Source organism: Pelecanus crispus, chromosome 4, assembly GCF_030463565.1.
Source record: "Pelecanus crispus isolate bPelCri1 chromosome 4, bPelCri1.pri, whole genome shotgun sequence".
NCBI classification, from domain to species: Eukaryota; Metazoa; Chordata; class Aves; order Pelecaniformes; family Pelecanidae; genus Pelecanus; species Pelecanus crispus.
The window spans coordinates 11488354-11508537 of NC_134646.1; the positions used below are offsets into that span (position 1 = coordinate 11488354).

Consider the following 20184-nt stretch of genomic DNA (forward strand, 5'->3'; position numbering starts at 1 on the left):
GAAACTCCCCTCTCCAAGGAGAGGGTTGTTTACGATCACCCGTGTGCGCGCTGATGACGAGCGGCGATCGCCCTGGTCCCCCTGCCCCGCGGCTGCGGCGGGGACACAGCCGCTCTCGGGGGCAGGCAGGGAGGCAGGGAAGCGGGCAGGGAGGCAGGCATCCCCAGCAACGCCTCGGGAGCTGCAGGGTTAGCCTCGCTCTGCCTGCCCGCCTGCCTGCGCGCCCGCTCGCCCATCTGTGACGTAGCCTACTTGACGTGCGCCGCGGCCAATGGGGTGCCGCCCCCGGGGGCGTTGCTGCCGGCTGATTGGTTGGCAGGAGCCGAGCGCTGCGCAAAAACAGAAAAGCCGAGCGCTGCCGGCTCAGAAACTGCCGGCAGAGATCAGAGGAGCCGGAGCCGGGGCCGGGACCGGAGCCGGGAACGGGACCGGGACCGAAGGCGAGCGGCGGCAGCAGCAGCAGCAAGCAGAGACAGAGAGAGAGAAAGAAAGAAAGAGAGAGGGGCTAGACGCAAAAGCAGCAAGAGAGGAAAAAAAACCTGATCGGCACATCCATAAAAAGCAGAGTGATGATGATGATGATGAACATAATAATAGCAATAAAAGAAGAAAATGAAAGACTATTAATAGAAGAGAGAAAAATCTAAAAATCTTTAAATAAAAAAAAAGAGGAAATCCCTGAGAAATCAGGGAATGAAAGTTTTGGGTAGCAAAGCTGTTCTCTGCCTTTTTTGATATGAAATCTTTTTGCGTGTTATAATTTTTTTTTTTAATTTCGCGGTTTTCTGCCTTTTTTCCTGCATCTAAAGAGGGCATGTCCACCGGCTCTTCCAGCAGCATCTACCCCTCCAGCTCCCACCAGGAAGACAAACCGAGGACAATCTTGAAATATAAAAATTTCCTCCTTGGGATTTGCTGCTGCTGCTGCTGCCTCCGCCGCCACTGCTGCTGCCGCGGTGCAGTGCCAAGACTCTCGGAATAAATAAAAGCGGGCTGCTGTGTATCTCTAGATACATCCAGCTAATAGCTATTATTAGTTGGCCATTTATTTGGAAGATCACAGATGAAGTGGGGACGCCTGTCTTCTTCATTTGGTCAGCGTGTGAAACAATAATACTCGTAACAAAAAGGAGGGAGATGGGGGAGAAAAAAATCCTAACATGAATCAGAAGAAATAATAGCTCGCACCCCCTCCCCGAATCAGCCTTCCCCCCCCCCTTTCCTTCCCCCTCCCCCGATCCCTCTCTCGCCACACGCTCGCGGGCGCGCACACACGCACAGACAGACAGACAGACACGCACACACACAGATAGACGCGCACAGACACACACACACACACACACAGAGCGTACTGTGTGTTTTCGGAGGAGGAGGTGGTGGCGGTGGCTTTTGGAAGAGGAGGAAGCGGTGGTGTTGGGGAGGGGGGGATCTCTTTCCCCGCTTGGAGATGATCGTGCTATTCCTCTTTGCCTTGCTCTGGATGGTGGAGGGGGCCCTTTGCCAGCTCCATTACACGGTGCAGGAAGAGCAGGAGCATGGCACGTTCGTGGGGAATATCGCCGAGGACCTGGGCTTGGACATTACAAAACTTTCGGCTCGCCGCTTCCAGACGGCGCCCAACTCCCGCAGCCCTTACCTGGAGCTCAACCTGGAAACCGGGGTGCTCTACGTGAACGAGAAGATCGACCGGGAGCAGATCTGCAAGCAGAACCCCTCCTGCCTGCTGCGCCTGGAGGTCTTCCTGGAGAACCCCCTGGAGCTGTTCCGGGTGGAGATCGAGGTGCTGGACATCAACGACAACCCGCCCTCCTTCCCGGAGCCCGACCTCACCGTGGAGATCTCGGAGAGCGCCACGCCGGGCACCCGCTTCCCCCTGGAGAGCGCCTTCGACCCCGACGTGGGCACCAACTCGCTCCGCACCTACGAGATCACCCCCAACAGCTACTTCTCCCTCGACGTGCAGACGCAGGGCGACGGCAACCGCTTCGCCGAGCTGGTGCTGGATAAGCCGCTGGACCGGGAGCAGCAAGCGGTGCACCGCTACGTGCTGACCGCGGTGGACGGCGGGCAGCCCCAGCAGCGCACCGGCACCGCCCTGCTCACCATTAGGGTGCTGGACTCCAACGACAACGTCCCCGCCTTCGAGCAGCCCGTCTACACCGTGTCGCTGCCGGAGAACTCGCCGCCGGGCACCCTGGTGCTGCAGCTCAACGCCACCGACCCCGACGAGGGCCAGAACGGCGAGGTGATCTACTCCTTCAGCAGCCACATCTCGGCCCGCGCCCGGGAGCTCTTCGGCATCGCGCCGCGCACCGGGCGGCTGGAGGTGAGCGGCGAGCTGGACTACGAGGAGAGCAGCGTGTACCAGGTGTACGTGCAAGCCAAGGACCTGGGGCCCAACGCCGTGCCGGCGCACTGCAAGGTGCTGGTGCGGGTGCTGGACGCCAACGACAACGCGCCCGAGATCAGCTTCTCCACCGTCAAGGAGGCGGTGAGCGAGGCGGCGGCGCCGGGCACCGTGGTGGCCCTCTTCAGCGTCTCGGACCGCGACTCGGAGGAGAACGGGCAGGTGCAGTGCGAGCTGCTGCAGGGCGACGCGCCCTTCCGCCTCAAGAGCTCCTTCAAGAACTACTACACCATCGTCACCGAGGGGCCGCTGGACCGCGAGCAGCCGGGCGGCGACGCCTACACCCTCACCGTGGTGGCCCGGGACCGCGGCGAGCCGCCGCTCAGCACCAGCAAGTCCATCCAGGTGCGGGTGAGCGACGTGAACGACAACGCGCCGCGCTTCAGCCAGCCCGTCTACCAGGTCTACGTGAGCGAGAACAACGTGCCCGGCGCCTACATCTACGCCGTCAGCGCCACCGACCGGGACCAGGGCGCCAACGCCCAGCTCGCCTACTCCATCCTGGAGAGCCAGATCCAGGGCATGTCCGTCTTCACCTACGTCTCCATCAACTCCGAGAACGGCTTCCTCTACGCCCTCCGCTCCTTCGACTACGAGCAGCTCAAGGAGTTCAGCTTCCAGGTGGAGGCCCGCGACGCCGGCGAGGAGCCGCAGCCGCTGGCCGGCAACGCCACCGTCCACATCGTCGTGGTGGACCAGAACGACAACGCCCCGGCCATCGTCAGCCCCCTGCCCGGCCGCAACGGCACCCCGGCGCGGGAGGCGCTGCCCCGCGGCGCCGAGCCGGGCTACCTGGTGAGCCGGGTGGCGGCGGTGGACGCCGACGACGGGGAGAACGCCCGCCTCACCTACAGCATCGTGCGGGGCAACGAGGCCAGCCTCTTCCGCATGGACTGGCGCACCGGCGAGCTGCGGACGGCCCGCAGGGTGCCGGCCAAGCGCGACCCGCAGCGCCCCTACGAGCTGGTCATCGAGGTGCGCGACCACGGGCAGCCGCCGCTCTCCTCCACCGCCGCCATCCAGGTGGTGCTGGTGGACGGCGCGGCCGAGCGGCCCGGCGGCGGCGGCGGCGGCCTGGGCGCGGGGGCGGGCACGGGGGGCGGCGGCGGCGGCGGCGGCTCCGGCGAGCATCGCCCCAGCCGCTCCGGGGGGGACACCTCGCTCGACCTCACCCTCATCCTCATCATCGCCCTGGGCTCCGTCTCCTTCATCTTCCTGCTGGCCATGATCGTCCTGGCCGTGCGCTGCCAGAAGGAGAAGAAGCTCAACATCTACACCTGCCTGGCCAGCGACTGCTGCCTGAGCTGCTGCTGCTGCTGCCCCTGCTGCAGCCGCCAGGCGCGGGCCCGCAAGAAGAAGCTCAGCAAGTCGGACATCATGCTGGTGCAGAGCTCCAACGTGCCCAGCAACCCGGCGCAGGTGCCGGTGGAGGAGTCGGGCAGCTTCGGCTCCCACCACCACAACCAGAACTACTGCTACCAGGTCTGCCTCACCCCCGAGTCCGCCAAGACCGACCTGATGTTCCTCAAGCCCTGCAGCCCCTCCCGCAGCACCGACGCCGAGCACAACCCCTGCGGGGCCATCGTCACCGGCTACGCCGACCAGCAGCCCGACATCATCTCCAACGGCAGCATTTTGTCCAGCGAGGTAAGGCCCGGGCGCCCGCCGCCCGTTGGGCGGCCGTGGGGCAGCCGTTGGGCAGCCGTTGGGCGGCCGTTGGGCGGCCATGGGGCGGCCGTGGGGCGGCCGTTGGGCGGGCGGCCGTGCCCCGCCGCTGCACTGCGGGCTTTCCCCAAGCCCCCGCGCCGCTTTCCCGTCGCCTCCCGAAGCTCCCGCCCCTCCGCTCCCGGCGGGGAAAGGCACTTCGCTGTCCCCCTCGTCCTTCTTCTCCCTTTAATTCATTCCGCCCGCCGCCTCTCTCCTCGTCGGCCTCCCCCATTCGGGGGGCTTCCGCGGCCGGCGAGGGAGAGGGGAGCGCGGGGCAGCCCGCCGCCCGCCTGGGCCAGCCGCTGGCTCCCTCTCACCCGGGCTCAGAAACTCTTGCAGCCCCGGCTGCCCCCGTCCCCCCCCGGTGCCTGTGCCCACAGCCGGCCCCGGCCGGGCAGCACCGGGGCGCAGGGCCCCTCCCGAGCCCGTAGCTGCAAGCGGATCGCCTGGGGCTTGGGGCGGGGGGCGGGGGGAGCTCTGTGTGTGTGTGTGTGTGTGTTACTGCTTTTCGCGGAGTCGCTGCAGCTGACAGGAACGAAATGACGTGAGGCGTAATCACAGGGTTTTCTGAAGCAACGTTTTAAAACCGTGCCTTTTTTTTTCTTCCCGAAATCTTTGCACGTGCAAGTAAGGCTTTGGGGGAACCCCCCTCTGGGACTGTGACAATCTCTACAGTTAGCGGGAACTTTAATTAATTTGTGAATTAGGGTTTATTAATTGACTTTACTCCATCTGAACAGCTCTTTATAACCCAAAGCTGAGTTTGCAAAGGAAAGCATCGAGACAGAGTTCCGTGAAATCATATGCAGGGACTTAACATCCCCTCCTGTTAAACATGTTGCCTATATTGTGTTATCCAGTGTGTAGAGAATTTCTATCAAAGCATATGCCGTGCCATAATACTCCCCTGGTAATCATTTTCTACTGGGTTAGCTCATACATGCTCTCAGTACCTCTCTGCCCGTGCGCTAATGACACCACCACATTCTCTCTTAACATGAATACTGAAACCTGAATACTGTCCAATCTGCCAGTAGGTGGTTTGAATGATACCTTCTAAAGGGTTAAGTTTAGCAGGAAATCTTCTCATACTGTCTTGTAAGATTGACCTTTCCCCAAAATGTCTATAAAACTCTGTCTTCTCTTGCCTTTTTATGGAGTCGAGGGTATCTCCATGTATTTTCTTCCTTAGGGTGCAGTAACTGTACTGTCTCCCCCTATTTTTATACACTGGAATTAAAAACAGGCTGAAAACTAGATTACAGTAAGTTTTTTCTCAGACTCAGTAGTACACAGCTCTAGAAATAGTTCTGTTGATTTTTGTGGGAGTCCTTGTGATGCTCGACAGTGTGCACTGTGAGAAAATGTGTCAGAATCTCATCCCAAAAAACTCAGGAAAAAATCCCTCATGCCTTCCCATCTGTGTGAATAAGAGCTGGGTTTTTTCCCCTTACATCCTAGAAACAGATTGTGTAGGCCTGCTTGCAGCTCAACATTACCATTTATAGTGAATATGGTGAGCTGCTCTGGTATATTTTCTGTTGCTGGTTACAGAAATATCAAGAGTTAAAATATTTCCCAATATTTTCTTTTTCCTAGACTAAACATCAGCGTGCTGAGCTCAGTTATCTAGTTGACAGACCCCGACGAGTAAACAGGTATGAGCTCCTTAGCCTTGTTTTCTTCATGCATGCTTTAGCAAGTCTGAATGGGGCTTCGCAGAAATGTGTTTACTGCAGATGGAAAATAGTAGTAAATCAATGGGAAATTCAACGTATGTAGATGTATTAAATAAAACACTGTCACCTAAACGAGTTTGAATTACAGCTTTTCTGAACTGGTTTCAAAACCAACTGGAAAGAGAACAAAATCTCGTTTTGTATTAGTCTAAAACGTGCTTTAAATACTTACCAATGCTTCTGTAGGGTCTTCCAGAAACCATTGGTCTCTATGAGTTAAAATTTAGCTATCCAGCTTAAGTAAATGCTGCCAAATTATTTCTACCAATTATATGAAAACCAGGCGGAGAACTAATGCTTACTGTCCGTTTCAGCTAGACCACCAAGGTCCGAAAATGCCAATTTTGTTTATGGTGGACAGAGCACCTCTGCAGAAGCAGTGCAGCAGGCAGGAGTGGGTGAATGCAGCACCGCGTTTGGCCATGTGATGGCAGAAGAATGTTTTACGAGTTCCTCTTTCATGTTTATTCTAATGTAAAGATGTTTCTGTGTCTAGTTCTGCATTCCAGGAAGCAGACATAGTAAGCTCTAAGGACAGTGGTCATGGAGACAGTGAGCAAGGAGACAGTGATCATGATGCCACTAATCGAGGTCAATCCTCTGGTAAGTCTGATAAGAGAATGGAAATAGTAGATCTTTAAGTAGGGAGACTAGAAAGAACAGTTACTTATAAGAATATAACACAAGAGTGGCATAAATAATGTGAGCAATATTGTATGGGAGGCTGGGTTTAAGTCCGCTTGCTACTACAGTTACCTGGGCAAGGATTTTGAACCCTTTCCATTCACAGGGCAGGGTTTATTTTATTCATTTGGTTGGGGGAGGTTGGTGTGTTGTTCTGCATCATTTGCTGTGGCAAAAGTTCCTGCACATTAAAACAAAGTTGTTGGTACAGTTTATAATGCATTTTTTTCAACGGCAGATTTGCAGAATTCCAAAGCATGAGGCAATTTTGTTTAGTAGGCACTTCAGCTGGCATGGCAGTGTGAAGTGCAGGGGGAGTTCCCAAGGGAAAGAATGAACCCAGTGATTGAATGACAGCCAGACTGTGAGGATTTTTGCTGGGGATCAGCGGAGGCACATTGGGTGCTCTGAATGTGTAATACCTTAGCATTTTCTGAGGATTGTTTTTTAATTCAAATTGAGGCACCATATAGTATAAGTGATCTCCATCTTAATAAGGCTAAGGTATTCTTAAGTACATTTCTTTCAGTCCTGACAAAGGAAAGAAATGCTTTAAAAGACGATGATTTGAGTCACCTAGAAAATATATACATTGCAGTGCTTTTCTCATGTGTAGCTTGCTGTCTTTGCTCTCATACTGTGGGTTTTCTTCTGAAAGGGACATTTGTTTAGAGCCTATGCATTAGAATTCATTCTCACCCTCGCACTGCATGTTAGCCACAAACGCTCGTGCTTTCTTCCGTACCACAGTCTCCAAAGGTCTGCTGTGTCTTGATTCAATGCAGTGATTTCTTTCCCCTTGTTTCCTCTGTGCTCTATCATGTGTAAGGATTTGCTACAAGTGTGTCATACAAAATACTGCCAGAGTCTCTCCAGTCGTCCATTTTTTTCCTCTGACCCCCGTCTTAGGAGATACCAGGGCAAGGGGCTGTCATAGCGGTGCTGCCTCACCCGCGTGCTCTGTTAACGTCCTCTGTTTTCTTGCTGCTATAGTCACTGTGCCCTTAATGATGGGAAACCCAGGCACCAGGGGAAGAGGAGGCTGCTACAGGGCCCCTTTATATTGCTGCAAGTCATTAATATGCAGACCTAATGAGACTCGAGAAGAGCCAAGAGTCTCCGGAGCTCCCTGCTTCTTGCAGGGCTTCATGCTAAGTGAACAGAGTGTCTATTTTGTGTCTGGGAACCTGACAACAAACCAGGTCTTGCCAGAAGTTTACATCTGAACACAGAGCCTCTTTCATTTTTGGCCTATATATGGCGTATGATTTATTGTTGTTTTAAAAAGCCATGTATTTAGCCTCCCCCCACCCTTTCTTTTGCACTGTTTCTGATGCAGCAATCAGTGCTACTGAGTTATAAAAAGCTCCCTCTCCTCCTGCCCTCCCTGCATTCCTTTTTTTTTTTTTTTCTTTTACGCATTTTACTGCAGCAGTCATCTCAATGAACGTTTCAATCAGCTTAGTCCCTCAACATAATGAACCATAATAACCAAACAGGAGAGAAAAGAATAAACATCTGCAGAAGGGGCTGGATTTGACTGATGGTGGGAATATAATCATATAGTTGCACATCAACTGAAAGCTATTTTCTTTTAGATGCATTCAGTGCTGTTATTGTTGTGCCTCTGCTCTTTATTCTTTCTCTCCATTTTAAAAGTAGTCTATCTCAGATATGAACACTGGAACTACTGTCAAACTTGGCATTAGTCCTTAGCTGGGCAAATTCTTCATCATTTCTGTGTTATCAAACTAGGGGAAAAAAATCTATTCTATACTTTCAAAATAATTTCAAATCATTTAAGAATCTGATGTGATTTATGAACTTCTGCGTCTTCAATGGTGATTCCATATGAAGTAATGAAAGCTGACAATTAGGTTTGATCTACTCACAATTAACAGTTTGAACTGAAACCTCAAATACACAGAACTTCCAATTTAATATATCGGTGCTGTGATTTGAGAATAATTTGCATGCACAGCTTTTAAAATGCTAGTTCCAAATAGATATTTAAATACAAATCTCTGTAGAAACTGCTTTAATCTTCTACATACGTGTAATATAGTTTTCCTGTAAGTTTTGGGCTGAATCCTGCTGTCATGGTGCAAAGAACATGCCCCTTGACCTCAGCGATGACGAGATACTTTGATATAAAAACTTCACTCTTGCTATTAGCTTTTGGTGATGAATTTTATGGAAAAAAAAAAAAAAAGGAGCATAAATCTTGTTTGATCTTGAATGGCTAGGGAAACATCTGAGGGAATGCCTTCTCAGTTTTTCAGTCGTTCTGGTGCTCTATAATCACTTCTTTCTAAATTATTGAAGGAAAACACTAGTTGATAACACAGTAGAATTTTGGGCTGTTTTTTTTCAAGGTGTTACCTGATACCATGCAGCATCATACTTGTTTTCAAAAGCATTGTATTTGCATCCAAAAGTATTTAGTGGATAATTCACACTGACAAAACTGGCTCCCTACTAGTTTTAGTCAGCAGCATGTTCTGTTCACAAAGCATCTTTTTACTGTTCTGTACACGACTTCTCTTTCTGTCACCAGTGAACAGTCCTGTGGCACACAAGTAGCTATTCTATAGTAGTCCATTGCTAGCCAAGCTGACTGTCAAAAGTCATGGTCCATTATTAATTGGGAAGGAAAACACGCAGGATGAAAATCTATCTCTGTGTCATAGATTTATCCTGCACAATTATATAGTGAAAATCCTGAGCTAAGCTGTTCTATGTATCATAAAATGTTTTATTATGTTTTGACATAGGATTCTAGTTCACCTTTTCACAAAATATGTTTTCTTAATAGTGATTTAATCATTGTTTCAAATGTGCTGGAATGTATGTAAGGGATTCCTACTGTTCCCATTAAAGTACCCCCTGAATGCCTCATAATTATCCACATTCTTACCTACCTTAACATCCATGAAGTACAAAAGTACTGTCATCTGCATTTTAACGGGCAATGGCAAGTAGCGGGATACTCAAGAGCCTAATTTTCATGGATTGCGTAGTCATTTCATTGACTGGGATAGGCATCTGAGCTTTTTGGAAAATGACTTTCCAGAGGTGAAGAAGCACAAGAAGTTTTTGGCAAATGGAGGAGGGGTTTCTCAAACCCCAAGTGCGTGTTCTGATTACTTGTGCTCTTCGTTGTCTGAAAATCATTGAGACAAAAGCTGCTATTTGTTGTAGAACAAATGCAACTAATACAACACTACTACCTATTATTAACACACTATTTCAATCGTGTTCTGTAGGAGTGATTTCTAAGCATGAGGTTAGTTTATTTCCCATGGTTGATTAAATTCTTGGCCTCCCTTGTGAAATTGCCGACTTGGGTGCCAATTAATACTCTGCGTGTGTGTATGTTTAAATTGTGTGATTAGACACCTGTCCTGTAAGATTTGGACTCATGCCATCAACTTATTTCATATCGTTGCTCACTGGCTACTCAGCTCTCTCAAGCTGAACATGCAGCGTTCTTCACAATATTACCTTTGTTTCCCCCTTTTCACCTTTCAATTGGCATGATGTGCTGCAGGAAGGAATATCCAAGATGGGAAGCTAAGTAAATGTACTGTCATGTATATACTATAAAATGCATCAGCTTTTTTAATAATCTCTGTGCAGTACTGGACAGTATGCACTGGTGACCAGCTGAGATATCAAATTAGGCTTCCACTAGTGGACTTCATGAAGGGAATTGATAGGGGCCTAATACAAAGGCACAGGGTGAAACATCGCCTCACACCTTTTCAGCACAGATTAGGTAAACCCCAAGAGGGTTAGTATGCATTATTGCAGAAGAGCTGTGATATTTCACTGTTCATAAGGAGAAGAATTTGAGAAGTCAGGAGAAGAACTTTAGTGATAAAGGGACAGAGAAAACTAGTATTCCTTCTGAGCCTATGCAGAGTGACAGCTAAATCCTGTTTTGAAGATCACTTGGGCTAAGAGTCTATCTCGGATAAAGTGAGAGTGAACATGAAAATGGCTTAGAAAACTGCTTTGGCTCAAACTGAGGGTGGTTTCTTTTTCTTTTTTTCTCTTCTTTCCTTGGGCTGCATGCTTAATAATGTTCACATCTCAATGGTCCAGATAGGACTTTGAAGTTGAGATTTGGAAGAGCCGAATATTGAAGACGTTTGAGTCTTTATTCATGTTCTCATGCAGATGAAGTCAGTCTTATCCAAGGCAGCACACCAATTACTTAGCAAGAAAGAAGGATAACTTTATGAAACAAAGTCCAATTCTTCAGCAGATAAAGTCTTCTACAAAGGAAGTTAACATAGTTATCCTTATTTACCAACACAAAACATGAATCATAGCGAAATTAGTAACTTGCTCAAGGATCATCTAACCAAATAGATAGTTGTTCTGGTAATGGAGCTCTGAAGAGGAGGTCTGGTTCCCTACGTCACGCCCATCTTGCATCTAACCAGCTTTTTTAAGAAAAACTACCGCAGAAGAAATGAAAAATGCCATTTAATTCCAAGTAAGAGCCAAAGTTATGAAAAAATGACACGTGTTGGGGGGGTGGGAACCCTCTCAATAACAATACTACAAAAATACTTTGTCAACATTTAATTTGTATTTTTGCTTTTTATTACATCATTTACTCAGTAATACATATGAACATGTTCACTCATTGCTCTAACAGCTTGGTGTATGGCTCTTCTCCCTTAATTAAATTAAGAAAGAATACATTATTTAAAAATGGTTTTAGGCCTAATCTTTGCTTTGATCTAAACTGTCTTTCAAACCAATTAGGGTTCATGCACATAGAAATTTTTATTTTCTCCTTCTGAAACATGAAAAGGAAGCAAATTGGGAATATGCTTCAGAAATGCAACGCTACCAAGTATCTGATTCAAAGCACCTGCGTTCAGGAAATTCAGATGCAGATATCAAATTTAATATTTAACTCCTTTCCTAGTTTTTGGTTTCATTTGAGGGAGGGGTGGGGGCTTGTTTTCCTTCAAAATCTGCAAAGTTAAGTTTGTGAAGAGCTCATATTGCCTGCTGGCCTATCCAGTAGTAAAACGTGAACAAATAGGAATGAACTAGTGGCTTTTGCCATGAGCTTTTATACCTATACTGTATTTGGAATAGTGCAATGCTTCTCGTTTTTCAGCACTTCAGTGCACTATACTGTCTATTTGTAACCATAAAGGACATTTGAAATTCATAATTTAGAGTCACCTTTAAAATGTGAGTTTATCTGCATGCAGCGTCTAATATGATAACTAAATGAAAAGGATAAAGCATTTTTCTTTAATGTGGATTTGCAATTATGATGGATAGTTTAGTTCTGAAGGATCATATATATAACCAGATTTATGAGGGAGATGAGATGGAAGTGTTACACTGCTGAACATTTCTTTTTGTTATAAATCAAGAACATGATTCTTGATGTATGAAGGAGTTCTGTGCTGAATATCTTACTTCATTTACCATGATATATCCTTCCTTCTTGGAAAATACCAAATAGCCTTTCCCTCCCTGTTTTTAATGTTCTCCAATTAGAAACAGAGAATTCTATACCATGACCCACAGGAAAAAGGTGGAGGAAGAATAGCCAGCATTCATATCATAGTCAGCGTAAATATACCTAGGTGCTCAGGGATTTCAAAATCAGACTGCTAATTTGAATTTATTTTCTGCCAAAATACTAAAACAAAGGGCTTGGTTCTGCACCCATTAAACTCTTAGGGAATGTTGTGACTGATTCAAGTAGGAACAATACCCAACCCAGGCCTCTCTGAACATTTTGTTCCCATCCTAAACAAGCATTTACATGCTAGCTGTCTGTTCCAGCAGTGTATATTAAAATTCAGATGTATATGTATATATGGGTGGGTTTTTTTTTTTTTCTTTTACAAGTTCTCATCTTCAAGGGGGGAAAAAGTTTGTCATACAAGCTTACATTTTATATCCCCTATATTCATTACTTTGTTTATTCAAAATCCTGATTTATAGTGGCTGTAACATCTCTTTTATAATAAGCTGTTATATAATACTATTCAGTGCACTGCAGTAGACAAGCAGTATTCAAAAGGGAACTAAAAAAATAATATTTGGATAGAGACATTTTGCAGTTTAGCAGCTGATGTGAAAACAAAATAGTAAAATGGAGGGTAATTTTCCAGGGGAAATAAAAACACACAAAGGGAAAAAAAGAGTCTATCTTTGAATATATATCTTAAAAACAATATTATTGTAATATCTCCTTCCCTACTGACTAAAGAATATAATTTAATATTTATCCGTAAGTTTTTCTTTCTCCTGGTGTCTTTCAGGAGATGTTGAATGAATATGGTCAGTGATACACTGTTAGCAAAATGTAACTGTAATAATTTTCCTATTACAAGTAGGGTTATTTGCTGTTTACGTGTAACTTTGCTAGGAAGTCTGAAAATTGAAATAACCATTTTGTGTTAATTGTCACTTAAATCTTCTGAATGGCAAAAGTTAGATTCATAAAATATGTCTTTTCTTGCATAAGAGAGATTTTTGTGCAGACATTTCAATGCATAAGATACACACACACAGGTTTTTATAGACATTATTATATATTAATTTCTTTCTGGGAAGCCTGCATCTAAATCTTTCATTTCTGTGTCTGTGATAGCTACTACCACTATGGAATTTAGAACTATACAATTTGTATGCCTTGCCTGATGATCTTCATCTGATTCCTTAATCATATCTGCAGTTCACGTTTGCATTCTTCAACAGTTCACTGATCAGTAATTTATTTTCAGACTTCTGCATGCCAATTATCAATGCAAGGTTCTAATCGAAACTGGACCTAGCATTGTATATTACTTAATTTAAAATTAAAAAGTCATTATAAAGTGAGACTAATCTGAGATAAAAAGCTTTTTTTCTTTCTTCACATTTTTTCTAAGTGACTGCCTTTAGTACTCAAGCACTTGTTGATAGCTCAGGTTCTTGCTTGCTGAAGAGATTGTTTTTTGTAGTGTGAGATATTGCATAAATATTACTAATATAAGTCAAAATGTGGTTCAAAACAGTGGTAGGATTCTTAATACTAATCCTCACATTGGGGATCAAGCTAATCCAGTTCTTTACAATGTTGGCTGGTGAATGAGCTACATTACATGAATCTTATTACAGCTGTTCAAGATTTTTCCCTATTTCTCTTGCAAGTAGTGTCATTTTTTGTAATTCTAATGCAATGCTTGTAAATGCAATGTTTGTAACAGACTTAGTTCAGTTTTGACACACACCTATTCTAAGACACTCAGTTCTCTTTATAAATACAAGAAAAAGGTATTTCTTTACTGTTCTGCTTTTCTGTACCATGTTGAACATCTACTTGGAGATGCTGGTATTTATTTTACTCTATGCCTATGATTTCATCCACCATTCCTCTCAAAACAAGTATAATCCAACAACTTAGTGACTCACAGTCAGGAAATATTCTTTTGGAAGGCTGATCTGAAGGTAGTCAATAGAAGCATAGCTTGTCATTTGAAATCTTAATAGCATTAAAGGATTTGTAAGCAAACAGTTCCGTGCTGGCAGGGACAAGTGTTTGCTTATATAGGGGAGCATTAACAATTTTGTCAATAGTATCCACAGCCATGTCACATCGGACTACGGCTACCTTTGTACCGCTAATTACAGTAATTTATTATAGGATTCTGTCCTATTACTTGGATGACTTGATGATAGTAAGGACTGCTGCAGTAGCAATGAAAACTCTCTCTGAAAGAACGATGTAACAATTAAATAAATAAGCCATCCTGATCACTTGAAAGCTGGATTCCTACTTTGTAAGATCTGCTTTTAATATCAATAGGCTCTATCTGTATACTAATGTATGCACAGATAGTTCCTTTACAGGACTCATTAATATTTCATTTTCATAAATGAAAACTGTGATTCCTCAATCAGGACATTTCATTTCTTTGGTCAGAGATACATTTATGTAGAAACAATGACTTCATGTTCTTAAACAAGTATTTTCAACTGGTGAACCACAGACATCAACCTACAAGTGGAATTGAACCTTATTTGAACGAGTTCTAAACAGTGAGATCTGCGAGTGATTTTGTGAGATAGAACCACCAATACCCTTCTTGTCGTACTTTTGTTTGCGTGTGACATTCTGGCATTTAGTTACACTTATTAAATGGTGTCTCTGACTTCTGAAGACTGGACAATCACATTTTTTTTGGTTGAGCTGAAAGTAGTGGAAGAAGTTCTTACGACATTTCTCTTCCCACTTCTCTCTTTTCTCGGCATAATCTTTCTTATCTGTCAGCAGCTGTTCATGATGCTGAAGCTTATATCTGTAGTTTCTTTTTCTCTCATGCTTGCAGGCATGGATCTCTTCTCCAATTGCACGGAGGAATGTAAAGCACTGGGCCACTCAGATCGGTGCTGGATGCCTTCCTTTGTTCCATCTGATGGACGCCAAGCTGCAGATTACCGCAGCAATCTGCATGTACCTGGCATGGACTCCGTTCCAGACACTGAAGTGTTTGAAACACCAGAAGCCCAGCCGGGCGCAGAAAGGTCCTTCTCCACCTTCGGCAAAGAGAAGGCCCTTCACAACACTCTGGAGAGGAAGGAGTTGGATGGACTGCTGTCTAATACACGAGCGCCTTACAAACCACCATATTTGAGTAAGTACTATTCAAAAAGCTGTATGGAAGTGTTCCCTTTGCGGGAATAAGAATTAGCTCTCTCTGCTATTAGTAGTAGGAATAATACAGACACAATTTTAGGAGCAGTGGGGAAAAATTGTTTCTCCTGGGTTCAGGCACCACTGAAGAAGGCATTGTTCAATGCTTTTAAAAAAAAGACAAAACTTTGATTGTTTTTAGTGTGACATGATTGTCAACAACAAAAGTATCAGCTGATATTAGTGGGGGAGTTGCTCAATTTTGTTTTCTGATGCTGGATTATTTTCAAGTTTTCTTGGATTGATGGTTTAAACATTGACATTGCCAGGCTAACATTTTTTAAGACTAAAATTAAGTCGAGAGAACTGTCCTAGGAGCTTCTTTTTATGATTGAGCAGTATCTTCCGAATAAACAGTATGTATATTATTTTGAAGTAACCATTTACATAGTTAACATTAAGGGTTTGGAAGGAAGAAGGCAACACGTTTTGCCTTCAGTCTGATCATCTTTCAGCCTACATAGTATTGACTTTTGTCAGTGCTCCTCCGTGCCTTCAGTCTTGTTCCAAAATCTTGCCTCTTTAGTCACCTTTTGACTATGGTTGGGTGGCATGAAAGTGTGATAGATCTCAAAAAGACCTTCATAATTCCTTTTGGAGTCTGAGCCACTTGTAGAACCCTTGAGTAATACTTTGATCTAATATGTCTTTTCATTCTATTTAGCAGCCTTCTGTATTTTATTAGAGACTGTAATCTCCTTGACTTCAAGAGGTTATGATGTTTATCTCCAAATAAGCCAAAGACATTAACATTGCAATCCCGACCCTTTTCAAAGCAACGAAAGGCTTTTAGGACAGCAGATCAGGGTATTATCTCACTGAATGGTATTATTTTATTTATTTTTATAAAGCATGTAGTTGCTCCGAAAGGTGCTGCACTGGCAGTCCTGGTGTGTGAAGATCTTTGCTACAGATTGTTCTCAGCACAGACAGCCCAGTTCTCCCTTCTTAATCAGCTGTCCAGGTATTTCAGTCCATCAGAGAGGTCTTTTTACCACTTTGCTCTTTAGGTTTGCTTTACTGTCAGCTTCTAAATTGGGATACCAATTCTGATATGTGAAAGCCATTCCTAAAAAACCTGTCCGGAGACAATCAGCTTATTTTGTGTAGGCTAAAATGTCAGGTGTCAATCATCTGGTCATACTTTAAAGACCAATGTGAAATTTCACTTAGGTGTGACCTAGCGACTCATGACTCTGTCTTTCCCTATCTAGTCTTCCATCATTTACCTCTAAGAAACATTCTTTAGTACTAAGCTGTAATCTAGCAGTACTAATTTCATCTCTATCACTTCAGTTAAAAATCTGAGTTTTGTAGCACTGATGGTCTAATCACAACAGAGTTCCGATGCAGTATGTGCATTACAGTGATGATTATATCTGGTGATACCACAATGGTAGTTTTGTTCTGTTTTGTTCTAGGACTGGGAGTTTTATTTCAAATAACATTGAAATATTTATTTTATTGATAGTTTAGGGATTTTAAATTTTGTTCAGCTAATATAAGTAGTATTGTTGAACATTGTGTTTACACATAGACATTGGTCTATATTTCACACTTTTCTGGTATAAGGGCGTAAAACATTGGAGGTAAAATGTTGGAAGTAAACAATATAAATGAGTGGTATTACGTAATCCACACTTGAGAATCCAGATTTAGTTTTGCTTTTTTCTTTGAAACTCGAAGCTAAAACTGCTACAAAACAAGAGTAGTATGTCTCTGTTTTATTTTCCCTTATTTAATATTTTCTTTAGTAAAATTTTAGAATATAACTGTATAGCAAATAACAGGAGCAAAGAAAAGAAAGCAAGCACAATAGTTGTAGTAATGAGTAAATAATTCGTTATTAATAATTTATTCAGTGAATAAGGCAAGAGGAATGCATAAGAGGAAGTTCATTCAGGAAGGAACTTAAGCTGAGCCACTGGGTAATTGCAATAATAAAATTAAATTCAACTGCTTAATAAAGAAGAGCATATCAAAATCAGTTTGTCAATAGAGCAATTTTTTTAAAATAAGTTATTAAAATGTATGAAACAGAACCCTCATATCCAGCAAAAATACTGTCTAAAAAGTTGCAGCGTGTATGAAAACAGCCATATGAAAAATCAGTACCAAAGAAGAAAAAGTATATTGCAGAATACAAAAACTATTTGAAGTAAAAAGGTATCTTAAAAAAAGAGATTCTTAAGAAAAATGATCAGAAAAGAGTGTAAAAAAATTATCAGAAAAGAGCAGGTAAACCTTAGGATAGTAATTAGTGGAGGTAAGAGGGACCTCTTAGAGCAAATAGCCAAATGCAAATAAATATAGACAATTTTTAACATGTCGAGTGTAGTATGCTATGAGAGAATTGGTGGGTCTCTTGAGCTGCAGTTAGTGAGGACAAGGATGTTGCAGAGATTCTAAACTGTTCTTTGCATTTGTATTTACCAGAGGAGGAAGGGAGAAAGACAGACAGGCATATTTAGGAAGCCACCCATCCCAGGTAACCATTTCAAGTAAATGTGCAAGACTGAGTCATGGAAGAGGATGTTGTTGAAAAGGTGACTAAAACAAATAGGAAGAAGTCAGTGGATTATGTGTTTCTTTAATTTTCAGTTTCTAACAAAAGCTAGTAACCAAAGAATGTCACAAGCTGTGTTTATCGTGAAAAAAGGTACTAAAAAATCTTTTAAATCAGAGACCAGTGAGAAACCTTACCATAGGACATAAAACTGTAACTTGGGCGTTTTAGGAACAAGATAGCTGGCATCGGTCCAGGAAAATTGCACAGAAAGGTTGTCAATCTACTAGAATTTTGATAGAGTGGGTGAGAATTAATCAATATGGTGTATATGAACTGTCAAAAAAACCCTTTAGCATACGTTCTGTGTAGTCAAAAAAGCTACTAAAGTAAGCAAATGTTGTCACAGGGCAAAGCATTACCAAATTCTCTGTGCCTAAAAGAAAAAAAACCATAAAGATAAATGGAACATTTTAGCAGAAGCCGAGTTCCCAAGTATCTATGCGGAGATCCATGGAGTTTAAAACATTAATTATGTAGAAACGGAAGCAAGAAAAAGGGGACAGTATTTGCAGATGACATAAAATGGTTTAGGTCAATCAAATCTCTAATAGACTACATATGCCCACGTTGTGCAGTGAAGCATGGTCCAGAAAACCCATGCTTCTGACCTAGCTCACTCTGGATTTGAAAGCTGCAGAGCAGTGTCAGCACAGTGGAATAGCTGAGCAAACTTAAGTTGCTTGAGCTGTGCCGTTAGCGCAATAGCTACACATGTAAACTGGTAGCTCTGCGTGGAGCTTTCACTGTGCCGTATGGGTGTATCTGCTCAAGTTTGTGTCTGCTTGGCGATTCCTGCACTGTGTTCCAATGGGTACATTCAGTGCAGAACCTTAGAAAGGATAAATGAAGAAGGCAATGTGTATTATCATGAGAAATCTGAACTCGTCTTGAGAAAAAAGATCATAGTACAATTCGCTGAAAATTGTCCCCCAACGTACAAAGCCAGCAAGAAGGAAATAAAATGCCAGGTTGTAAAAAGGAATTGAATTGAAAAGACACTAAAAAAGTATTACAAACCCCTTACACAAAACATATCACTGCGTTGTTCTAGCCAGTCTATTCATTCCACAGAAATTCATAGCATAATGGCAAAAATACTGAAAATATTTCTATGCAAAGTGATATCAAAAGCTTAGTACTAATTAATTTAGACAAGCTGTAATAGGGATATGAAGTAAATAGGAGAATGCATGAAAACAGCAGGTAAGCTGGGCACTTTCGTTTGCCATTCTCAGTAACAAGAGAGCAGCCAGGCGGGAAAACAATTGAAGGGCAACCAGGTCATGAGCTGATAAGATCATACACATTTGATAAAATGATACACATTTGACACAAATAATACAGTAATCTGTCAAACATATGATTATGGAGTATGATTGAAACCAAAGGCTTAAGAGTGGGGATTTGGGTGTTTGCTTCTTTCTTGTTTGAGGTTTAGGTCATTGCATGGATAAATGAAAACAGAGGCAGCTATATTACAAATTATAATGTAGAAAAAGATGTAAGTCCTCATACTTGAAAGGGTTTCTTTATGTCCCATTATAAAATTTTCACCTTACTGGTCTAAGCCATTGGACTTATTCATACACCGAATTCCACAAAAACATGCATATTCTGTATATTATTCTGAGCAGAGTACACCAAAAGTAGATCTCTCTGCACTCAAATAATATATTTTGAAGAATATATTTCTTACATATGTTTTAAGTATTTATTAAGAATACAAGTTATAAAATTGTGATGGGATCAATAAACTGTAGGGTTTTTGAAAACAGTTTTCTCATAGAGCAACTCCAGGATTCTTCTAACTTGCATATTCTTCTTACTGTGTAATTTACACTTATTTCTTCTTATTCATCCAATTGATTTGAACACTGCCTTTCTGCAAACAGTTAAGAAATTTTCATAACGACTTGAGTGTTCATAAAACATGAAAGATTCTGAACTTGACTGGAGAAAATAAAATAAGTGAAATAACATTGGTGAGGAAAAGAAAACTTAGCTTTTGAACAATTCCTATATTTTTAAAATATATTCTAACCACTTGATCTCATTTTTCATTCAGTGGTGGTTATATTAGCCATTATTTTTATACGTATTTTTACTGTAGTGACCAAAAACACTAATCCAAGATTCAAACTGTGTTGTACCAGATTCTGTAGGATATCTAAGAGACTATCTTCACAGTGAATACCTGATCAGTCTGATTCTGATCAGTATTCCAATACTTTGGACCATATCCTGAGACGGTAACAGTGGGAAGAGCACCATTACATCCATCTCAGTAGTCTTTTGGTCTATAATTGATGATAAGAAGTAGCTTTAATTTATTTTATTCTTTTTCCCTAATTGT

General features: G+C 43.5%; 1 protein-coding gene across 1 annotated transcript; it reads left to right on the forward strand.

The window, feature by feature from the left end:
* The first annotated feature begins 1447 nt into the window (after window positions 1-1447).
* On the forward strand, window positions 1448-15253 carry PCDH10 (protocadherin 10). Its single transcript, XM_075709428.1, has 4 exons — window positions 1448-4054; window positions 5714-5772; window positions 6350-6456; window positions 14898-15253. Exons 1-4 carry the CDS (start codon window positions 1448-1450, stop codon window positions 15251-15253), a joined length of 3129 nt encoding a protein of 1042 aa, XP_075565543.1.
* The last annotated feature ends 4931 nt before the right edge of the window (window positions 15254-20184 follow it).

Excerpts from the sequence above, each read along its gene's own strand:
- PCDH10 (XM_075709428.1), top strand. The coding sequence starts at position 1,448 with ATGATCGTGCTATTCCTCTTTGCCTTGCTCTGGATGGTGGAGGGGGCC. Across the intron at positions 5,773-6,349 it reads AGACCCCGACGAGTAAACAG|TTCTGCATTCCAGGAAGCAG; the intron begins GTATGAGCTCCT and ends TTCTGTGTCTAG. Across the intron at positions 6,457-14,897 it reads TAATCGAGGTCAATCCTCTG|GCATGGATCTCTTCTCCAAT; the intron begins GTAAGTCTGATA and ends TCATGCTTGCAG.